This window comes from Podarcis vaucheri, assembly GCF_965113315.1.
Source record: "Podarcis vaucheri genome assembly, chromosome: 2".
NCBI lineage: Eukaryota > Metazoa > Chordata > Lepidosauria > Squamata > Lacertidae > Podarcis > Podarcis vaucheri.
Window position 1 is genome coordinate 84891525 of NC_138760.1, and position 20175 is coordinate 84911699.

Consider the following 20175-nt stretch of genomic DNA (forward strand, 5'->3'; position numbering starts at 1 on the left):
TGTAAAACCCTCTGAACGAACACATCAACATATTTATCTCTGATTGGTTTAAATTACCAACGTAAGTTCAAGCTTTTTTATTATTGTGCGAGGCAGTTACAGTGAATTGTATAGTCTCTCCCCTGCAGAGTGAGACTTGGTTCCAATTAACCATTCATAGGAAGTTGATCCAACGCGATCTAGAAAAGACTGGGAGCTTCTGAGCTCTATGAGATGTACAGTCCCACTTTTTAAAAATTGGCTTTATTCCCAGAGAAGTGTGTAGAGCAGACATAGGGACCCTGAGATAATGTTGGGCTACAATTCCCATTATCCCTGCCCGTTGGGCTTGCTGGCCTCGTGTATATATAGGAGATAAAGCTCCTCGAAGATTAACATTGCACGTTCACTATACAATAAATTCCAAGGATTTTAAAGAAACTGATGCTTGCTTCCTTGACGTGCGCGCGGGTGCCAGGGGTTCTATTGCCCAGAATCAACAACTGCCTCTTGATCAGGGACAAAAACAGCGGAGCAGCGTTTGAGACCTGCTTGCTTTTAAGTAGTGACAAGCAGCCGCCAGGCCAGCAGCGACGGAACGTGACGCCATCGCCCCGCCTTCGCTAACAGGCTGACCGGACAGGGGCGGGGTGGGAAGAGGAGCGTCCGGACTCCGCTTGTGCGTGGCGGGGGATCTCGGAGGGAAGATGAGCGCTGAGACGCTGACCCTGGACTGCATCATCCACCTGTTCTCATACCTGGAGCCACCGGATCTACTCAGAGCAGCCCAAGTGAATAAGGTGCGTTGCAGCGCCGGTTGCAAGTGCCCCCAAATTCGCCCGTGTGCCACGGGTGGAGAGAACATCTTTCTCCACTTCGATCACGGGAAGTGGGGAAGACGGCTCCCCATAACGACCTCTCCAAGCCAAATGCGCCAGTAGCAGGCGCGCTTGCCCCAGGTTTCTCTCGACCTCTTCAAATACTTGGAGCGCGATCTTCCTGTTTTAATGGATGTATGACGTCCCAAATCACTGCAACCCTTCTCTCCCCAGCTTCTTCTTCTTCCCCTTGTACAATTTTGCCCGCCCCCCCTTTGCTTTTATTAACGAGCGAACTTAAGAGGGCGAGATCCGGATTCCGGACGTCCCATTCTGACAGCGCGTCCCCGTCCAGCGTCGTGACACAGTAGTCATTAAAAGGGGGGAGAAGATCCTACAGCAACACACTGGATTCAGCAAAGCGCGCAACAGTATCCCCGGCCAATGTGGAAATCCCCCGAACAAGACAGGCGCGTGCGCCTGCGCGCTTCCTGGAAACTCTTTGCTTTCTGTTTTCAAGCCGGCCCCACCCTTGATGTTTCTGCAGTGCTGGCAATGCAGCCAGTAAGAGCGAAAGCCGCTGATCCAAGCGATGGTCCTTCTGGCGCTTCTGTTAGTTTCTGCAGATGTTAATGGGAATGTAAGCCTCATTGCTCTGTTTTATATTTATTGCTTGTTACTGTGGTGTGTTGGGTATTTTATTACTTTTATTGTAAGTCAGCCTGGGACTTTGAGGTAAGACAAATAACAGACTGGCTGAATGAATAAATGAAACTGCAAGCACTGTGCTCCAGTGACTCCACTATGTGACTCAGTCCCCTGAATCTTGAAGAACTGCTTCTAAAACCTGTCCTGCTTTCCCGTTTTAGACATGGAATGAAGCTGCAGAGACCTCTTCTCTTTGGAGGTTAGTACACTTCTTATCTATTTTAATATTTGGGTTTGGTGCATTCAGTTTACTTATTACTGAGAACACAGCGCCATTCGCGAACATGGAACTCAGCAGAGTTCGATAAGGACAACATAGTCCCCTCTGGTGAACCAATGGACATGGCTAGAAGACAGAAAGAGGTCTGGAGGAACGTCAAAACGAGGGTGGCAAGCAGTGGATGTGAGGAACTTCGTTACAGCTGAGAATGATGATTAATACACACCATGCATTTAATGCACATTCAAAGCACACATACACACACACACTCCTCAATCTTGGAAACTCTAGCTTGCCCCTCCCAAAGCTACAGCCATGATTCTTGGGATGGGGATATGCTTAAAATGTGCTTTAAATGTATAGTGTGTACATAGCTACAGAAAACATGGGTTGGGAGGAGGAAGGACAAGATACATAGAAGGGTCAGTGAGGGATTGGGCTTGGGGAGAGGGGTGGGTGGGTCTGGGGAGGCTTGGAGGGCTGCATTTGACCCCCCACCTGAGGTTCTCTGCCACTGCATTAAACTTGCAGACAAGAGTTTGTGCTAGATATGAAAGGGTTAAATTATTTGGTAGTAGAATTCTGCATTGAGGAGAAAGAGGATGTAGGAAAGCTCAAAATGAGGAAGGCTGGAATCAGAATTTTAGATGAGAGGCGATGGGGAGGAAGGAGCAGATTTTTACAATGCCGTACATTGTAAAAATATGTAAATGAATGAAATCCAGCTGAAGACTTTGTAGCCAATTGCTTTTTATCTAATGACGGCAGATGATGGTTGTCAATCATTTCTGCCTCATTCATTGAAACTGCTCTGGAGGAAGGATTTTAAAATTTCAAGATAAATCTGCCACTCTTTAAATTTATAGAAATATGTGTCTAAGACGATGGGCCTTCTGCAATATCTCAGTGATCCCAGGAATGCAGACATGGAAAAAGTACTATCTCCACCGCTCTAATCTTGAGCATAAAAAGATATCTGGACGGCCTTCAGTTGATTACACATGTAAAGCGATGAGAGGACATACAGGTAGGCTAAGTGTGGTATAAAACTCATAATTTCCTGGAACAGGAAATACATATCACTCCCTCTCTACTTATTTTTATATTCATTGAAAATAACTACCATAATGGAGTGGGTAAAAAAGGTTTGATATGCAGTAACTTACCAATTTGACAGAGGAGGTGAAATGGGTGAGGGGAAGATTTGGACAAAAAACATGGTCCCTCTTTGTGATGTGCATATGGAGCAAGTATTTAAAATAAATCCCTTTTCACTGCTGAAATCGGAAATACTTGAGTTTAATGAAGCAGAGTAATGAAAATATATGACTGGATGGAATGATGGTTTACTAAAATAATTATTATATGCAGCTTGTATTTCATTTTTATTTGGGGAGAAATAAATTGAATAGTGCATTTGAATAGTACATTTTATTCTCATGGTGCTATTTTAGAGTTATGTGATAGACTGATGTTTCTGTTTGGTATATTGCATGTGCCTGAACACTTTTGTAATTGAAGATTAGGCAACGTTGTTGACATTTTTGGCATATACTGAAGTCCTTTTTGTTCATCCAGTCATTTCTAGATTCTGATATATGTCAATTGATACCGTTTGCTGTAAATTGTGGAAACTATACTGAATTTTAATGATCTTGTTTTATGTTGCTTTATTATATATTGCATTGTTTTATTTTTTTTACAGTTTTGGAGTATATATTTAATGCATGCTTTGAGGGTTTTTTCTTAAAAAATACAAAGTGGTATAGAGATATACATGCATGTATGTGTGTGTTTATAAGATTTTAAATAAATAAAATTATGTTGAGTGTTTATTGCAGATTTATAATATGCCACGCGTCTGCAGTATCAGAAAACCCACCAGATTGATGATTGTTTTCATAATGAAATTATGCTACTTTTTTAAAAAAAATCTGTTCATGCTGTTATAGGAACGATAACTGATATGGCTTACCTATCAGAGAACGAGCACACATTTGCAACAGGAAATGTCAAGTCTGTTGTGTGTACCACTTCTTCTGATGGCACAGTCAGGGCATGGAACATCCAAGAGGTAGGAGAAAAGAATGTGTGAAAGATGAATGGTGGATTTTAAAAAGAAAGGAAAATATTTCTGATTGGTGTCAAGGGGTGATCACACTTATATTCAGAATTACTTCAAAGAGGAAAAGAAAGGAAAGCCCAGACAACTCAAATTGTTTGTTTTTGTTGGTTTGTTTAGGTAGACATTTATCTGCCATCTTTCAAGGCTGTTTTAAAGTACTTTGCTGTTTTAAAGTAGTGGCTTTGAGATATTTAAAAAGAGATAGGTGGAAAAGGGATTATCCTCCTGGAGAAAGGGCTTAAAGGGATCCTGCAGTCAGGAAAAGCATTTCTAGCATGGAGGTAGCTAGGATTTATTTTAAGGGGGCAGAATCGAGTTATCTGTGACACAATTGGTCATTTAGTTAAATATTTCTATTTATTTCCTTGATTACCTGTACCCCCTGGCTATGCCCATGACTTCTAGGAGTCCAGGAGGCGGGAGGAGTATGGTTGAAAATGGCAGCTTCCTGTCCTCCAGTGGGAGCCTCTGCTGAATCTCAGCCCCTTTCCTGGAAGACTCCTTTCTGTTCACAGGAGGACAAAGCTGGGTGCAGCCCAATGAAAGTAGAAAGGAAGAAAACTAAAATTCCAGAAACTGACATGGCACATTTTTTTAAAGGCTGTTGGCATGACGCTGATGGCAATATGGAGGACAAAAGTCTGATACAAAGGAAGCATCCATTTATTTGAAATGAATTCTGTTAGAATATTTTTGGCTGCAGATCAGGACTTTGAAATACAATGGAGGAGACTGAGTCACTATGTTCTGATGTGCAAATAAATCAAGTGAACATGTTTCAACAAGGTAAAGATGAAAGAAAGCAACAAATACGCAAACTTTTCTATAGCATGTGTTCGTTTCCTTTTTTTCTTACCGACTCCACACCGAAAAAAATTGGCGTATAGAACATACTTGAAAATACACCATCAGAGAAATCTGTATAGTTGGGTCTTAGGCAACATACACACCAGACTATTAAAGTACCCCCTGCTCCACACACACAGGATCCTGAGAGTTGAGTTTAAGGGTGCTTGGAAGTATGGGTCTGTAGAAGTAAACTACAATTCCCAGAATTCTCAGGTGGGGGTGTGTGCTTTAAAGGTTTGAAGCATATCTAGCCTTGGTCTTGGGTGAATGGGGTTAGGACTGCATGCCATGCATAACACAGATGTGTTAAATGAAATGGTCTGAAGATAATAGAGAACTGGAAATAAGTGAGGCACGAATGGCACCATTTTGTGTTTTTTAAACAGGGTACACAGATTTGGTCAAGTCCCCAGCAGGAAAATGGACTGCAAAACATTGCCACGTTTCCTTCAGATAAATTGGTGGCTACAATAGACTGTCATGGGATAATCAAACTCTGGCATGGAGAGACAGGGGAAGAGCTTGCAACATTTTCAGTATCATCCTCATCATGCCCTGTGGTTGCCTATACAATAAACAGCAAGCCATTCTTAACGGTAAGTGCAGCACGGCTGACAGTTTGAAACAAACTTCCTGTTAGCTTGCCGAAAGCTTGCTTAAAAATATGGAATAGTAGTTTTTAATGTTGTTGCAACTCAGGGCTGGATCAGAGCTATTCCTTTGTTTTTGCAAGAAATCCAGCAATCGGTGACTCAACAGAAATTGGTAATCCACAGTTGAATTTTTTGCATGTCGCTGCGAAGGAATCATTAACTATATTTTCTGTGCTTCCTTCCTTGGTTTAGGTAGGCACCGGAGGAGGTAAACTCTATACGTTAGCAGCTGCCGATTTAAGCCAAATTTCATCCACACAACTGTTCCAAAACTGTGGCATAGATTCATTGCTTTGTTCACCCGATGGTCTATGGATAGTTGCTCGCCCTACAGATAATGCTTTGCCACCAAAGGTACTGTTATACTGCAGCATTTGAGCATTTGTTGAGACTAACGTCAACTTCAGGGTTGTGGTGGGGATTCAGTTGGGATTGTGGTGCAGGAGAAAGGGTTAAATTCCTCCTTCCCTGCATACTGCAGTCTTGATTTCCTCCCATTCCACATGGCTATTTCAAAGGGAAACAACCTGTAACGCTGAATGCAATTTTGGATTTAACCCATCATCTTTAGACTTAAGACTGTTACAAACTGTAAACTACTTTGGTGTGTCAACACTTTGCCTAGTATTTGTGTCCTTCCCTCCCCCTCTCCATGAGGTTACACCTTTAGGCTTCCCATCTAGCCTAAAGAGTTCTGGAGAGCTTGAAAACGTGCTCACTGTGTTGTGGCATTTAGTTGGTCCTAGCAAAGTTACCACTATTTGTGGCTTCTTTTTTTCTCATAAACTTGCAATTATTGTCAACAAAATTCCACTCAAATCTCCATGCCACATAATGAGCAATCTTTACTTGGGCAAAAGAAAAATGTCCCATTAACAGAGCTTCCCCTTCCTGCCTCTCCAGAGATATAGGGAGTGGGAGAGGCTGAACCTTGCATGACTTGATCCACAATGGCTAAGTCATTCCCCTTCACAACCCTGTGGCAAGACACTTGGAGGGCCTGTAGGGATGCAACCCTGAAGGAAGTATCAAACACCATTTGTGATGTGCCATGAAGCTCTGTAATTCAAAGTTCAAAATATTTTTTTGCATAAAATTCAAAGTGAAAATCCTCACTTGGGCTATCCAAGTATACCATAAGCAGCTCTTTGGATCCCAGCTATTGTGTGTTAATGCTTGTTTTTGTATATGTAACAGGTGGTTTATACACATTCTGCAACTAATTCTGTAGATGATGAACTGTTATCTAGTCCTCTTCCGATCAGAGGTCAGTGCCTTGACACCTGCTGGTTACCAGCAGAACCCGCAAGAGTAGCTGTGCTGCATAATGAAGAGATGAATTTTCACATTGTGAGCTTAGATATACACATGGAGAAGAAGTCTAAATATAAAATGAGTATTACAGGTAAGTTTCTTCAAACTGTTGTCTAGCAGAAGGTAATTTATCCTTTTATTCAGCAGCAATCCAGAAAACACCCTGAACTGAATTGCTATTGAAAAGGAAATGAATTGTCAGGTGGACCTTTCTTGTATAGGTGAAGAGGAACAGAATATTTGTTTTGAAATGTTGGTTGCAATTCCAACCCACTTACATGCAAATAAGCTCACTAAATACAATGGGGCTTATTTCTGAATAGACATGGAAGGGATTTCAGCCTTTGTCTTTCTGGGCATGGTAAGCCATAAAAGCAGGGACTTGGCTGCACTGTGTCAGAGCTGAATAAAAAAATGCATGGGAAAGGACAGTTCAGGACTAGAGCATGTGCTGTAGTAGGAAGTAGAAGGTCCAGGTTCAGTCTCTAACTTCTCCACATAGGTTTGGCAGAGACAACTGCCTGAAAATCTGGAGAAATGCTGCCAGCCAGTGTTGATGACACTGAACTACACAGACCAATGGCCTTCCTATGTCCCTAATTTTATATACAGTGGTGCCCCGAAAGACGAATGCCTCGCAAGACGAAAAATTCGCTAGACGAAAGGGTTTTTCGGTTTTGCGTTGCTTCGCTAGACAAATTTCCCTATGGGCTTGCTTCGCAAGACGAAAACGTCTTGCGCTTTTTTTTAAAAGCCGCTTGAAGAGGCGCAGTTGCGACGGACCGTGCCTCGCAAGACGAAAAACATCGCAAGACGAAAAGACTCGCGGAACGAATTCTTTTCGTCTTGCAAGGCACCACTGTAGTGGTGTTTTGTCAAGCTCAGCAGATAATACCCAATTGACAACTTTATTTCTTTAGGCAACTTGTTTTCTTAATCAGTGTTCCCTATCTGTTTTCATTCCTGTCCATAGCAGCACAACAGACAGAACTGCTAGCTTGGGTCTGAATCAACACAATGTTCTCGATACACAATATGTAGCTCAAAATTCAGAGAATCGTGACCTAATATACTGGTGAGCACTGTTGCAGTACTCTTCACAGTAAACAGAGCAGACATTTCAATGCTAAAATTGTTTTTATGCAAAAGCTCGACAGGTTGCAGACTTCACATTAGCAGCACAACTACAGATTGGAGAGACGATTATGAAAGGATTTGGCAAACAAACTATTCTTTTAGCAACTGGACCAGAGCTGAAACTATACACTCTGTCAGGAACTGAATTAATGGCTTTCAAAGATCACCACAATTCTATTACATCAATCTGGGTGGTATATACAGTTACTATTACTTACTGCTACTATTTATTTATTTATTTCTGTTCTGTACACTAAATATTCTTTAACTAAAAGGCTTTAATTTGCATCTACCCACCCACAACCAGGATCCTTTTCATGTTGTCACATCATCCCTGGACCTCTCACTTCGTGTGTACTCCTGGAAAAATGACAACAAATCATCTTTGCTGAACGGTCGCTACCACTTACTAGGAGGATCCCATAGATGGTCAAAGTAAGTTTGAAACATTTTGCAAATTGCAGTAAGATCAGAGCACCTATCACTTTCTTACTAAATGCATCTATATTAAAGGCAGATTTGAGAATAAAAGCACATCTGTGACCCCAAATGCTAGTTTGAACTGTATTTATATGGAAGACTTCAGTTCAACTGTTTTCTGAAAATCAGTCTAATGTATAGTGATACTAGATCATAGGAGCTATGGGCCAGGGTTTAAAGACAGTGATATGGGAATTATACAAAGGCTCTGGGGATTGCTTTACTTTCCCTTATGACTGGACCCCTTGACACGAAGTCCCATTCAACATCCCCTTTCCCCCATTTAGGACCATGAGGGGTAGATAAAGCTATGTACACTGTTTTTTGCCTGTGTCATCCATGGCTTTCCTCATCCCCCAAATTAATCTTTGCAAGCAGTGAAGCTTACAGCCAAGGGATAAACCAACTCTGTTGTAATGAACACAGAACTAACCTACTACTCGGGTTCAAAAATATTGTAGTAACTCAGCTTTGAAACAGGGCAAAACTGGGGCTATGCTTAGCAGGGCAACATAAAAAACCCACTGCAAAATCTCAAAAACCTGCAGTTTAACTTCTCGTACTAAAACAGAACGAGTTTGTTTCAATATGTCAAAGTAGCTAAATGTATGTACTAGATTGTGCCATGTACTGTGAGCTATATATTTTTTCCTCTTCTAGTGGCTTTAGAAGTGTGGCTTGTGATGATGTGAGCATTGTTGGTGTGGTGGCTGGAAATGGAGACATCTTAAGAGCATACTCCTTTAACTTGTAAGACTTAATGTTTCTCTCATTTTACAGTCGTGTTAGTTTTGTTTGCCTGTCAATTAACTCTAAAGTGAATTCATCATCACATGATGCAGCCCATGTGTAATCTCGAGACAAAATGTCAGTATGATTTATAACATTTCATGCCACTTGAAAACAAAAGCCTGCAGTGAAATCGAATCTTTGATGTTTTTAGATCAACAATAAACTATTGAAGTGGTTGTCAGTTATCTTTTTCCTTGCTCTTTAAAAATACACGACTTTCATGAAATTCCATCTGTCTGGAAAAAGGCAGTAATTTTATTAAATGGCAAGATATAATGTGAGTGTACAATGGACCAGATTAGTAAATATTTTCTGAAGTTTTTTGCGGGGGGAAGTAACATGGGTCCAATCTACCATAGTGTACACCTCAGTTCAGTTTCTAAGATAAGGCACTCAAGATCATATCCAACACTGCTGCTCTGCAAAACTGAACGTTTCCCTCCAGCCCCCTTGAGTCAGAAGCAGATTAAGGGTGCCTAGAGGGGCACCGCAACTATGAAGTAGTGAACTGAGCAGAACAGAAGGCTAGAGGTGGGGCGCCAAATTTTGGCCTGGCACAGGGCACTGCTAAAATTTGAAATACCAAAGTGCTTGTACACTCTCAATCTGCTCCAGATGAGATTGTGAGAGTGCAGCAGGAGAGCAAGGGAACTCGTTGCCTGAGCAAAACTCCATAGATGCAGCATTGGACAAAACCCTCATTCAAAGTTGGTTTCACAGCTAAACAATGCAGACATGTGAGAACTCCTAAATGTGGGGGTAGGACCACGCAACCAATTTAAGGCCCTAGCAAGAGCAGCACAGCTTATATGGAGCAGCTGCTTCAAGGAGAATTACAGACTCTTACCAAAATGCCATGCTGAAAAATTGGACACGTGTGAACACTACAGTTAGATAATCAACACTGTTCATTAAAATCTCATTTTACAGTTTTATCTACTGGGGTGTTGGAGAAAGGCAACATAAAACAGGAAACAGAATGTACCACCACAAAGCCGTTTATTGAGCAGCCTAGTTTACTTTCTTAAGTACTTCTTAAACATATGACACTTTGGAGCCTTGAGAGTTTAAACCATTACACCATTTTCTTTTCTACTCAGTTTGGATAGAATACTTTGTACCATAGAATTCTCTTAGCAAGAAGCCAAAGATACATTCTGTAGGCTAAAAGGTAGCTCAAGGTTTCCCCATATTTTTTGGCTTGCTCAGTGAACAAAACTTTTCTAGCAAGTATTCCAAACCTTAAACCACAACCTAGTGAAGGAAGATTTAAAACTGAGCCAATATCATCCTGTTGTAATATTAAAGCCCTAAGAAAGGCAGCAGGTTGTATAGTTAACTCCTTGCGGGCAAAACCACTGCCCTAAAACTATGCAACCTACTACCTCTTCCTAGGAACCCACCACTTCTTCAGCAATCCTTCAAAAAAGAAAAGAAAAAGATTAGCTGTAGTGAAAGACAAACTTTATACAACATAAGGCAAGATGCTGTATCACAACTGTATGTGTTCAATTACTATAGAAGGTGAACCACTTGCTACATAAGTACAAAGCCATTCACTGTTAGTCCTTTGTTATATCATTAATAGTATACATACTTAATATCCTCCCAGTTAAACTTAAACAAAACACTTGTTTTTTTAATCCAACTCAGATCAAACCAAGTGGCACATATTTTCAAGATGCAGATACCTGAAATGATCAAATTAATGCTGAAAAATAGAGTTGCATTTAGTTACAGATCATCTGTGCAAATCATTGCATTTATTTTACATTAAGAGAGGTCCCACCAAGGTTGCTGGTAAACTCAGCAAAAACACTGCAGAATTTTTACTCCTCAAGGAAGGCAATAGATTGTATAGTTATCTCCTCAAGAGGGCAAAATAACTGCCCTACAACTATACAATCTACTACCTCAACCTGATAAGAGAAATATATTTAGAAGGGTTCTATTTCCAGTTAATTTGTTCTGAGTCTACCTGCCCATGGACTGGATCCTGAGACTTACTTGCAGATGGGGACATCTCCATCTCCTCACCCCTGCGCTTCACAAAAAGCCTCTCTGGAAGGATATCCTAAACAGTGCGGAATAGGGCACCAGTGGGCCAGCCCAATACAATTTGCTGCCCTAAACAAATGATGATACAGTTCCATTCCATATAAAGATCCAGCTGGACTGACAGGCACATCTTACTTCAGAACCGTTTCCTCTATTTTGCCCAGGGCAGCAGACTAGCTTGGGAGAATGAGGTGGGGGCTGCCTCCTGAGGAGGATGCCTCAACTTTGCCTATTGGCCCTGGCTCAGAGAAGGGAAAACGTCATCATTGGATAAAGGCACACTTTGCACAAGGTACCTCTGGCCAATTCAGGTCTGCTCCCCACATAGTTCACACCTTTCAGGAGGCCCCCTGACTCTAAGAAGGAACAGATGGTGAGGAGATGATAGAAGTCCCTTTCCACAAGCTTCTTTCCACTCATGTTCCTCAGGATCCAACTCTTTGAGTCCACATTTCCTTGACAAATGTGTCCGGTGAGCCATCATTACAGCCTCCCAGTTGTAATCGTATAGCCAGTAACGAAGCCATACAGATATCACTGATGATTGTCTGCCTCTTTAGGAAAGACAGTAGACTGTATAGTTATCTCCCAGTGGTGGGTATGACCCTAAAAACTATACAACCTACTACCTCATCCCACAGCGCAGGTATCTTCACTTAAGGTATGTTGATTATGTTCTTAAAAAGAACAAGTTTACCTGAATGCTTATAATAGGCCAATTCATTTCAATACTTTTTAACACACACACAACAAATAGCTGATGGATAAAAGAATGGTTAAACCGTAGACACTTCTCTGGATAGCAACATTCAGTAGACTGTAAATGTTCAAGCAAAGGAAATACAATACAATATTCTTCTTCCTGTTCCCCACTCAAACCTGAAAGGAGGAAGAAAGGTTAATGAAAAACCCTCCCAAAAATATAAACTTCAACTATATGGTGTCATAATATTACACAAGTAGTGCAGGAAATCAATCCTCCAGCTTATTCTAAAGGAAGATGCAGTTCAGAAATCAATACTGTCTATAATCAATTTTATCAATTTGACAAGTGAATTTTGGAATGTAATTAAATGCAACAAATTGTGGGGTTTTTTTAGTTTCCTATTTTTGGAACTCAAGAACATTCTTACTCCTTTACTGGAAGAAGCTAAAAATCTCTATAATGTAGTCAGCTTTTGAATATTAAAAAAAAATATATCTGATTGCTATATGAAGCTCTTCATGACATACCAAGGAGGACTTCGGATGAAACTTTCTGTTCAATGTAGTCAGGGATAAGCTATTAGGAAATATCATCCCACATTTTTCTAATGGCTGAATCATACCAGCACAAAAAGAAGGTATAATTTGGTTTAATTTCTCTTTACTGCTGAGAATAAAATGATGTCGCTATCTTATTTGTGGGGGGGGGGGGTTATTAGTTATAATGGCTTGAATCCAGAGTTCCCATTAGTGGAACTCTATCCACAAGATATACTCACTGGAAGATGAGGGGTAAGATGATTTTTTACTATTCCTTCTCCTCTCCGAAATTCTGGTTTTCAGAGAGCTTCTGGAACAGTGGAAGAGGTGGTGCGAGGTTACAAAGACTCAACAAAAATTACCTCCTCTTTCTTCTTTGGGAGCCTTCTCTGGATATTCATCCCTTGCATTAATGTAAGGAGTTCTCCTATTCACAGAAGAAACAGAGGCAACCCACTACCCTCAAAGCAAGGAAATATAACATACATTTAAAAATAAAATTTTAAAATTTCTGGAGCATTATATCACAGCAATATTTAAATCTCTAAAAGCATACTCCATATAAGTAGTACTCAGAACAAAAATAATTGGAATCTTTTATCATATGCAGTTAAATTGACTTTTAAAATGATTATTTTACAGTATGATTCAGTCACATCTCCTTACCTTTAATTAAAACATCTACAATTTCTCGTGCATTTTCTTAAATTGTTCTCATTAGACATGCACAGAAACCAAAGCACTGTGCCTTGATGATGACTCAAATAATAGAACCTAAAATATTTTAAAGCAATTCTGTATTTTTGTGTGGATAGCAATAGAAATTTTCAGGTCTCCCTCTGCAGGTGGAGAGGGAGGCCCATTCCCAGAATAAAAGTCCCATCCTAGCTGTTATGGAGAGGACTATCAGTATTAGGCCTCCACTGTCAGTACTCTAAAGGCAGAAAGGAAAATGAGGGAGTATTCACATGGCAGATGAGAAGAGGCACTGATCTGCTAAGACCTAAAAAAGCCTCCTGCCACCCCCACATGCCCTGGGAAGATGATGGGGGAAGTATACCAATGGAAACACACCCAAAACAGGTTTACTGGCAGAAGCAGTGGAATAATCTAAAGTGGCTGTGAAACACTCACCATTTAGATTTCCCACAATACCCTAATGTGTTTCTCCAAGAAATGTAACAGCAGTAAGAACCAGGCTGGGAGAAACAGTGGATGCAGCACTGGTGTCATAATCTAAGAGTCCTCAGGCAGATGTCCAAAGTCTGGACCAAACCCAACTCACATTAATTAATTCACGTTAAAATGAAAAGTAACCATTTGGCCCTAGTTTGCCTTGCAAAGTTTTACCCTGCTTTGCACTAGTTTATTATTTCTTGAAACACACATAATTTAATGATCCAACCACTACTGTGAAAGCTGCTATACAAACTTTATTCTCCAGTCTTCTGTTTAGCTTCTTGTCAGTTCCAACCCTGCTTAGTCAGAGATGGAATTGTCTCAAGCACCCTATATTCAGTTTTGCAAGTTCTAAAACTGAATGAACGTCTCCAGCATCAAAGCCAATTTTATTATGTTTACATAGATCAGCACTTGCATCTTAGCAAAATCCAAATTTTACTGCAGTGTAGCACTACAGCAGCCTTCCCCAGCCCAGTGTCCTTCAAGATTTTTTGGACTCTCAATGCACATTGCCTCCAAACAGCACAATCATTAGTCAGGGACAATGAGTTATAGCTGTTACAGTTGGAACACATGGAGAACATCAGGTTGGTGGAGGACTGTACTACAAAATGCATCAAGTATATAAAAGATATATCACTAGCTCCTCTATACTGTTTATCAATGCCATTCATAAACTCAATTTTATCTGACCTAACGTTAAGCACAGATTACACTTTCAACTGATTAATGTCCATCAATGAAATGTAATTTGGTAATAACAATTTTATCAACTAAATATATATCAAATTCTAAAGAAATAAATTGCTTCTAACAATCTACAGTATGTTTATTCAAGTATCCCAGAAGGCAGTTGTTTCCTGAAGTCTATCATCTCTGAGCTTCCTTCCCTTCTTCTGAAACTCTGTGCTTTCTGTCTTCCCACTTTCCCACACACCAGACAGCTGGAGAAGTTCAACAAACTGCTTAACAAGCCAACTACCCCCAAGGATTTACAAACCCCATAAAACTGTTTCCAAGTACTTTCCTTTATCATCTTCAATGCCAAGTCCATCCACCACATCTGAGGCTAATGTTTGTCCTTCCTCAACTGTAAAGAAGCAGATATTATTACAGACTGTCAATCTATATGGTCATATTTTCCTACCAATGCAATTGATGTTTTGCCAGAGAAAGCAAATGAGTCGCTTTGCAACCTTTCTACCTACCCACAAACGGGATATAACAAGGAACGCAGCCCAGAAGCAGAATTGCAAGGGACAAAACACACCCGCCCCATATCGTAAAGAGGTCTGAAGCTTTGGAACATGTAGCTCTAAAAACTGCCATAAGCCACCATCTAAAATTGGGAATTTGAGGATTAAGCTGTGCCAGAGGTGCCACCTTCCAAAACCGTCCTACCCTTTCTCCCTCCTAACCACCAGCAACTCGGTGGTAAAACAAAAAGTCAGTGGCCACAGCATGGGAAAGCCACTCACCTTCCCCGATTTCCAAAGTTAACATACATACATACATACATACATACATACATATACAAAGTTAATGCAGCCTTCCAGCCCCCAAGGACATGCAGGAGACCACCCCGCAGTCCCGCCCTGCTGCCAGTCTCAGAAGGGGGCATTTGATGCCGAGGGAAGACCTACTGAGGCCCTAGGCCGGCGGGCGCACGATCCTTGCTCTTAGCCTGCGATGCCAGGCACAAGGGAGGGAGGAGAACGCGCGGGAAGGAGAGGCGGCGCGCCTCGTGGTAAGGGAGCCGCTTGCCAAGAAACAGCCCACCTCCTGCTCCTCCTCCCCTGCCTCCCTCCCTCCCTCCCGTCCACCGTAGAATGCCCGGGGGTGGGGGGAGGGCGCCCGCCTCGCAGGCCTTTCTTCGCCCAGGGGCTCTCGGGGCCCAACGTTCCAGCCAATGGGAGGGAGGGAGGGAACGTTGAAGCGGCGAGGGGGGGCGCGCAGGAGGATGAGCGCGAGAAGGAAGCAGCGACGGTTTTCGGCCGGCAGTAGGCGGGAAAAAGGGGTGCCGAGAGGGAGAGAGACGGGGCGGGGCTTTCCCCCATCTTACTCGGGAGTCCCCGCCGCAGCATCACCTCGCGCCCCACCCACTTTCTCTCTTCCCTTCCATCCCGCCCTCACACAAGCCAAGGTCTCTCTCTCTCTCTTGCCCACCGCGAACTTGCTACGGGAAGTGACGCGACACGTACAAGCCAGCGCCCTCGGCCAACAGCAACGGAGTGTGACCACCGAGCAGCCAATCGGCGGTCGCTTAGTGGGCGGGGTTTCCCGGAGCCTCACGTTTATCAGGGAAGGCGCGGCGACAATGGGAGGGGCGGAGGGGGAGAGAGAATGGAAGAGAGCGGGGAAGCGGGCTAGAGAAGCTGATGGGGAAGGAGGAGGCGGAGAGGATCTGTGACTGGAACGCGAAGAGGGAAAGCGGAGGTTCTGCCCCGCTCCTCCATAGCCGGGAACTGGCGGGAAACCTGAGGGGCTCTTCCCTCTCCCGCGCGCACGGGAACAGCGCCGGCTCCCTCAGTGGAAGGACCGCTGCTGCTTCTTCCCTCAGCGCTCCCTCCCTTATTCCCCCATCTTTCTCTCTCACACACACACACCGGTACCTGCAGAAGGATGACCCAGCGCCACCCAAGACCCGGATGGAAGAACCGCCGTCGATGGTGCTGCTCCTGCAGCAGCGCTACCGCCTTTCCCCGCAGTGGATCACGGGAAAAAAGACTGATGACGCCGCCCCCCCCCCACCTCGGAAGAATGGAAAAACTCCGCCCCCGCGGCGTGTGCCGTATTAAGGGAAGGAGCGTGACCAGTCCGTCACCCACGCTTGCTCGCTGTCATTGGAGCGCGCAGCCCGTGTCCCCGCCCTAGTGCAAGATCGTGTCTTCTGATTGGAGGAGTGCGGGCTCCTGTGTCAGCCTACCCTACCTGGTTGGTGCTCAAATTCCTTGGCCCCTGCTCCGCCCTCTCCTAATAGGAGAGCGCCCTCGGCTTTGCCCACTCGGAGGGGACGAGGACTGGCCGGGGAGTCACGTGCTGCCTCCTCGCCGTCCTCTCTGCGTCCTCTGCTAAAACCCGCCCACCTTCCTCTCAAGTCTGTAGGCGCCACAATTGATAGCTGCCGCGGCTTTGGTCTCACTGACAAAGGCTGCTGGCAGCCGGCTGTGCTGAGGAGGAGTTAGAAGCAGCCGAGGAGTCTCGTGGAGCCTTGAGCAGGGCGTCGCTAATAGACACGACCCTGTGCATGTTTCCTCAGAAGTGCCGTGAAGAGATGCAGCTTTAAATTTGTTAGCCTTTCGGGTAGTGCAAGATGCTCAGGCTGCCGTCAGTGAGGAATCTCAATGGTCAGAGGTGATGAGGGTTGCAGGCCAACAGCGTCTGGTTTCCCCATCTCTTCTGTTGCAACTTGCCTAAGGATAAACTCTCTCCCACTTGCCTAATCTGTAAGGCAATGGCAAGGGGTGGGGAGGGTGCCAGCTCTGCCAGTGTATTGCAGGAGAAGAATCAGCAGAGAATACTTTGCACTTTCGTACGTGATACATTTTGAGGAGGATTTCTGTTGTGTCCATTCTTTGCACCTGGTATTTAAAAGATATACAGCACCACCTACAGCTTACCTAATACATGGAAAATTCGGAGATTGTAAAGACACTCTGCATATGCAGGGTGTACCATATTTATGGGCTCAATTCTCACCGTTAGTCTAAAAGTTGGCGCTCTTCCCATCCTCGAACCGCATGACTTTTGTGCTTTATATTTCATGCTATCTGCCAGTGCTCTACTTCATGCAACGGTTAAGGGCAAAATAAACCAACATTATTTCTTAGTTCCAAGCTCACTTCTCAGAATATGGGATTTTGACTGCAACCTCATGAAATACCAAGATTGCTTTAGCACATGTTGTGGGCAAGGAAGCAGAAGTTCACATGAGGGAACACAAACTATTGTGGTTGGGCTTCCTTGATTTACCTCCTTCCCCTTTTTCTGTAAAGTGCACTCCTCCACCCCATATATTAAATTCCGTTTTCCCTCTGCCTTACTTTAAGTTAATGTCGTTAAAGTGAAACCTTGTAGCCTGGCTTTTTTATCTGGTTATGGAGAGCTGAACTGCACCTGTCATTTCTATGTGAAGCTCAATGTGCCCCATCAATCTCACCAGCAGTTCTGTGGCATTTTCAGTTACTGATTATAAGGTGTTGGCTCACTACTGTAGAATTGCTGAGAGAACAGAGTTGCTGAGAATTGCAGAAAACAATAATATAGAATCGGGAACAGAAAACATTGGATTGACAGCAGGATTCAGTTTAGGACTAGGACTGGATTTGAGCTCAGGCCAAGACATGGACCAGACAAGAAAAAGACATTAAAAAGGCCACTTATGTAAACACTGAGAACTTCAGGATGATTTACTATTCTCAGCATCTTTTAACCTATACTTAATAGCCTCAACCCTTGAGGATAGATGCAAGAATCAGCAGGCAAAACGAACTTCTCTGAAATAGCTCCCAGGGGTAGCATACAAGGCAAGAGAGAACAAAACTAGTATGAGGGCTCTGTGATCCTCAGTAGGTGTGAGGTCTGCCTCCTCAGATCAAGTAGTTGGGCAATCATCTAAATCAGTTAACCAAAGAGCAAGGAGTATGGCTACCTAACCATACCCGCTCCTGAGATAATTTAATACAAATTGTTACCTTCATTCTTGTGCCTTGGGTGAGACTCTGGACTGGTTCAAATGCGTAAGCCACACTTGTGTCCCTGCTGGGACCATTTCATTATATGAACTGCTGTGTCAGTGCAGGAGTGAATCAAACTACAGTACTCTGAATTGTTGGAAAGCAAGGTAGTGCAACTTCAGTTCTGTTTTCTATCACAAGAGGGAGCACGAGTCCCATATTGCTGAAGAGGTGTGTAGCTGCATGTATTATGCATGCATGTAGAGAAGAGCTTGTTCATTAAGGATCATGCCTTGGATCAATTGGGTTAGATGTGATGAGCTGCTGGTCCATAGCTGTCAATGTTTCCCTTTTTTAAAGGGAAATTCCCTTATTCCGAATAGGATTCCTCGCAAGAAAAGGGAAAAGTTGACAGCTATGTGCTGGTCATTTTAGCTGAATGATTCTGATTCAGACTTGAAACTTGAACCTTACCCTAATAAGAACTATGAACATCTACAAGCAGAAATATTCTCTTTTGCACCCAATTTTGGAGATATATATTTAAGATGAAATAAATGCCCCTGTAAACTCAATTGCCAGATTGAGAAGAGATAATGCTTTATATACTAAGCAATATCGTTTTACTTCACGTTAGTAAATTTTGCTGATAGTATAAGCCAAATTATCTTTTGGATATGAAATTATAGCATTGGTGAAAAATTGGTACAATAGGAAAATGGTTTCCTGTTGCCATATCACATGCTGAACTAGAGAAAAAAATTTATTAGTAGAGTAACAGGTAACAGTATATTTTTGAAGTGGAATATTTTTGTTCACTGAATATATTAGTTTGAACCTATCAATAGATGAATGGAAGCTGACTCAACAAGGAGTGACAATTAGTCACTGTTGAATTAATAGAACCTCTATTTCTGTTGTATATACACCATTGTTCTGTACCTTGCCCAGTCATAATCTGCAGTAGTAATGCTTTCGTTCTAAAATATAGTTGCTCATATAATTTAAGGAGTTCTACTAAACTGTCAGTAATTTAAAAATAAATATTTGAAATAAGTTGTTTTTAAAACTGCTTGGTTCGTTTTTATCAAACAGCAGACTAAATACTGTACTAACACAGCAGAACACAGATTAAGACATGGAATCTGCTGTTCTGGCAGAGTGGATTGTCCAAAACCTCTCTCTCTCTCAATATGGATACTTGCCACTGTTATGACTAATTGCTTAACAAGCACTTTACAGTTGCTTTGCAGCGGTTGCAGCAATGTTTGTAATAATCTCTCAAGGATTCTTTTTCAAAAAGGAAGAAACCCTATATCATTTTTATCCTCTCAATCCAGTATTTTCATGCCCCAGGCCACACTACTGCTACCTAAACATCTCTGTAATTTTGATATTTTTCCATTTCTCTTCTTGCAATCCATAGATCTTTCAGCCTTACAGCAGTCTAGTGAAGTAGATCAGTACTCTGTTGTAGAGGGCGGAGAATGGAAGTGGAAGAATGGCTTGGATCCCCAGGATCTGGTTGGGGAGGAATTGGGGCAGGGCGCTGGGGGGGGGGCTGCAACAGTAAGGGGCAGAAGGGGAAAGTCCTGTTCTGTGAACATGAACTGTGTTACATTCATAGAAGGTATATTAAGAACCAAGCCAATGATGTGTCCATTGCCATAGATAAGGTAGGATTTATAACTAGGCTTTTCATTATTATTATTTTTAAATGATATTTATTGAAAATTTTAAAATTACAAAGAAAAAAAGAAGGAAAAAACAAGAAAAAAAGAAAAAGAAAGACAACAGTAGATAAAAGTAACAATTAAATAATACAAATCAATAGAAACCAAAATCAAACAAACAAACACACAATACAACACAATAAAAAAACAAAAATATAAAAAAATTTAAAAACAAATCCAATATTCCCAAATCCTTAACTTTCATT

General features: G+C 42.4%; 1 protein-coding gene and 1 long non-coding RNA gene across 2 annotated transcripts; one reads left to right on the plus strand and one right to left on the minus strand.

Annotated features, from left to right (window-relative positions):
• The first annotated feature begins 548 nt into the window (after window positions 1-548).
• FBXW12 (F-box and WD repeat domain containing 12) lies at window positions 549-9251 on the plus strand. Its single transcript, XM_082211973.1, has 10 exons — window positions 549-779; window positions 1667-1704; window positions 2592-2752; window positions 3678-3799; window positions 5086-5295; window positions 5545-5706; window positions 6550-6757; window positions 7816-7997; window positions 8111-8238; window positions 8944-9251. Exons 1-10 carry the CDS (start codon window positions 687-689, stop codon window positions 9035-9037), a joined length of 1398 nt encoding a protein of 465 aa, XP_082068099.1. The 5' UTR covers window positions 549-686; the 3' UTR covers window positions 9038-9251.
• An 806-nt stretch (window positions 9252-10057) lies between these two features.
• LOC309526070 lies at window positions 10058-19416 on the minus strand. The gene is made up of 4 exons (XR_014216626.1): window positions 16173-19416; window positions 14383-14650; window positions 12741-12834; window positions 10058-12012 (listed from the first exon to the last, which is right to left on the minus strand). It is a non-coding gene; the product is annotated as an uncharacterized lncRNA (long non-coding RNA).
• Window positions 19417-20175: the final 759 nt, after the last annotated feature.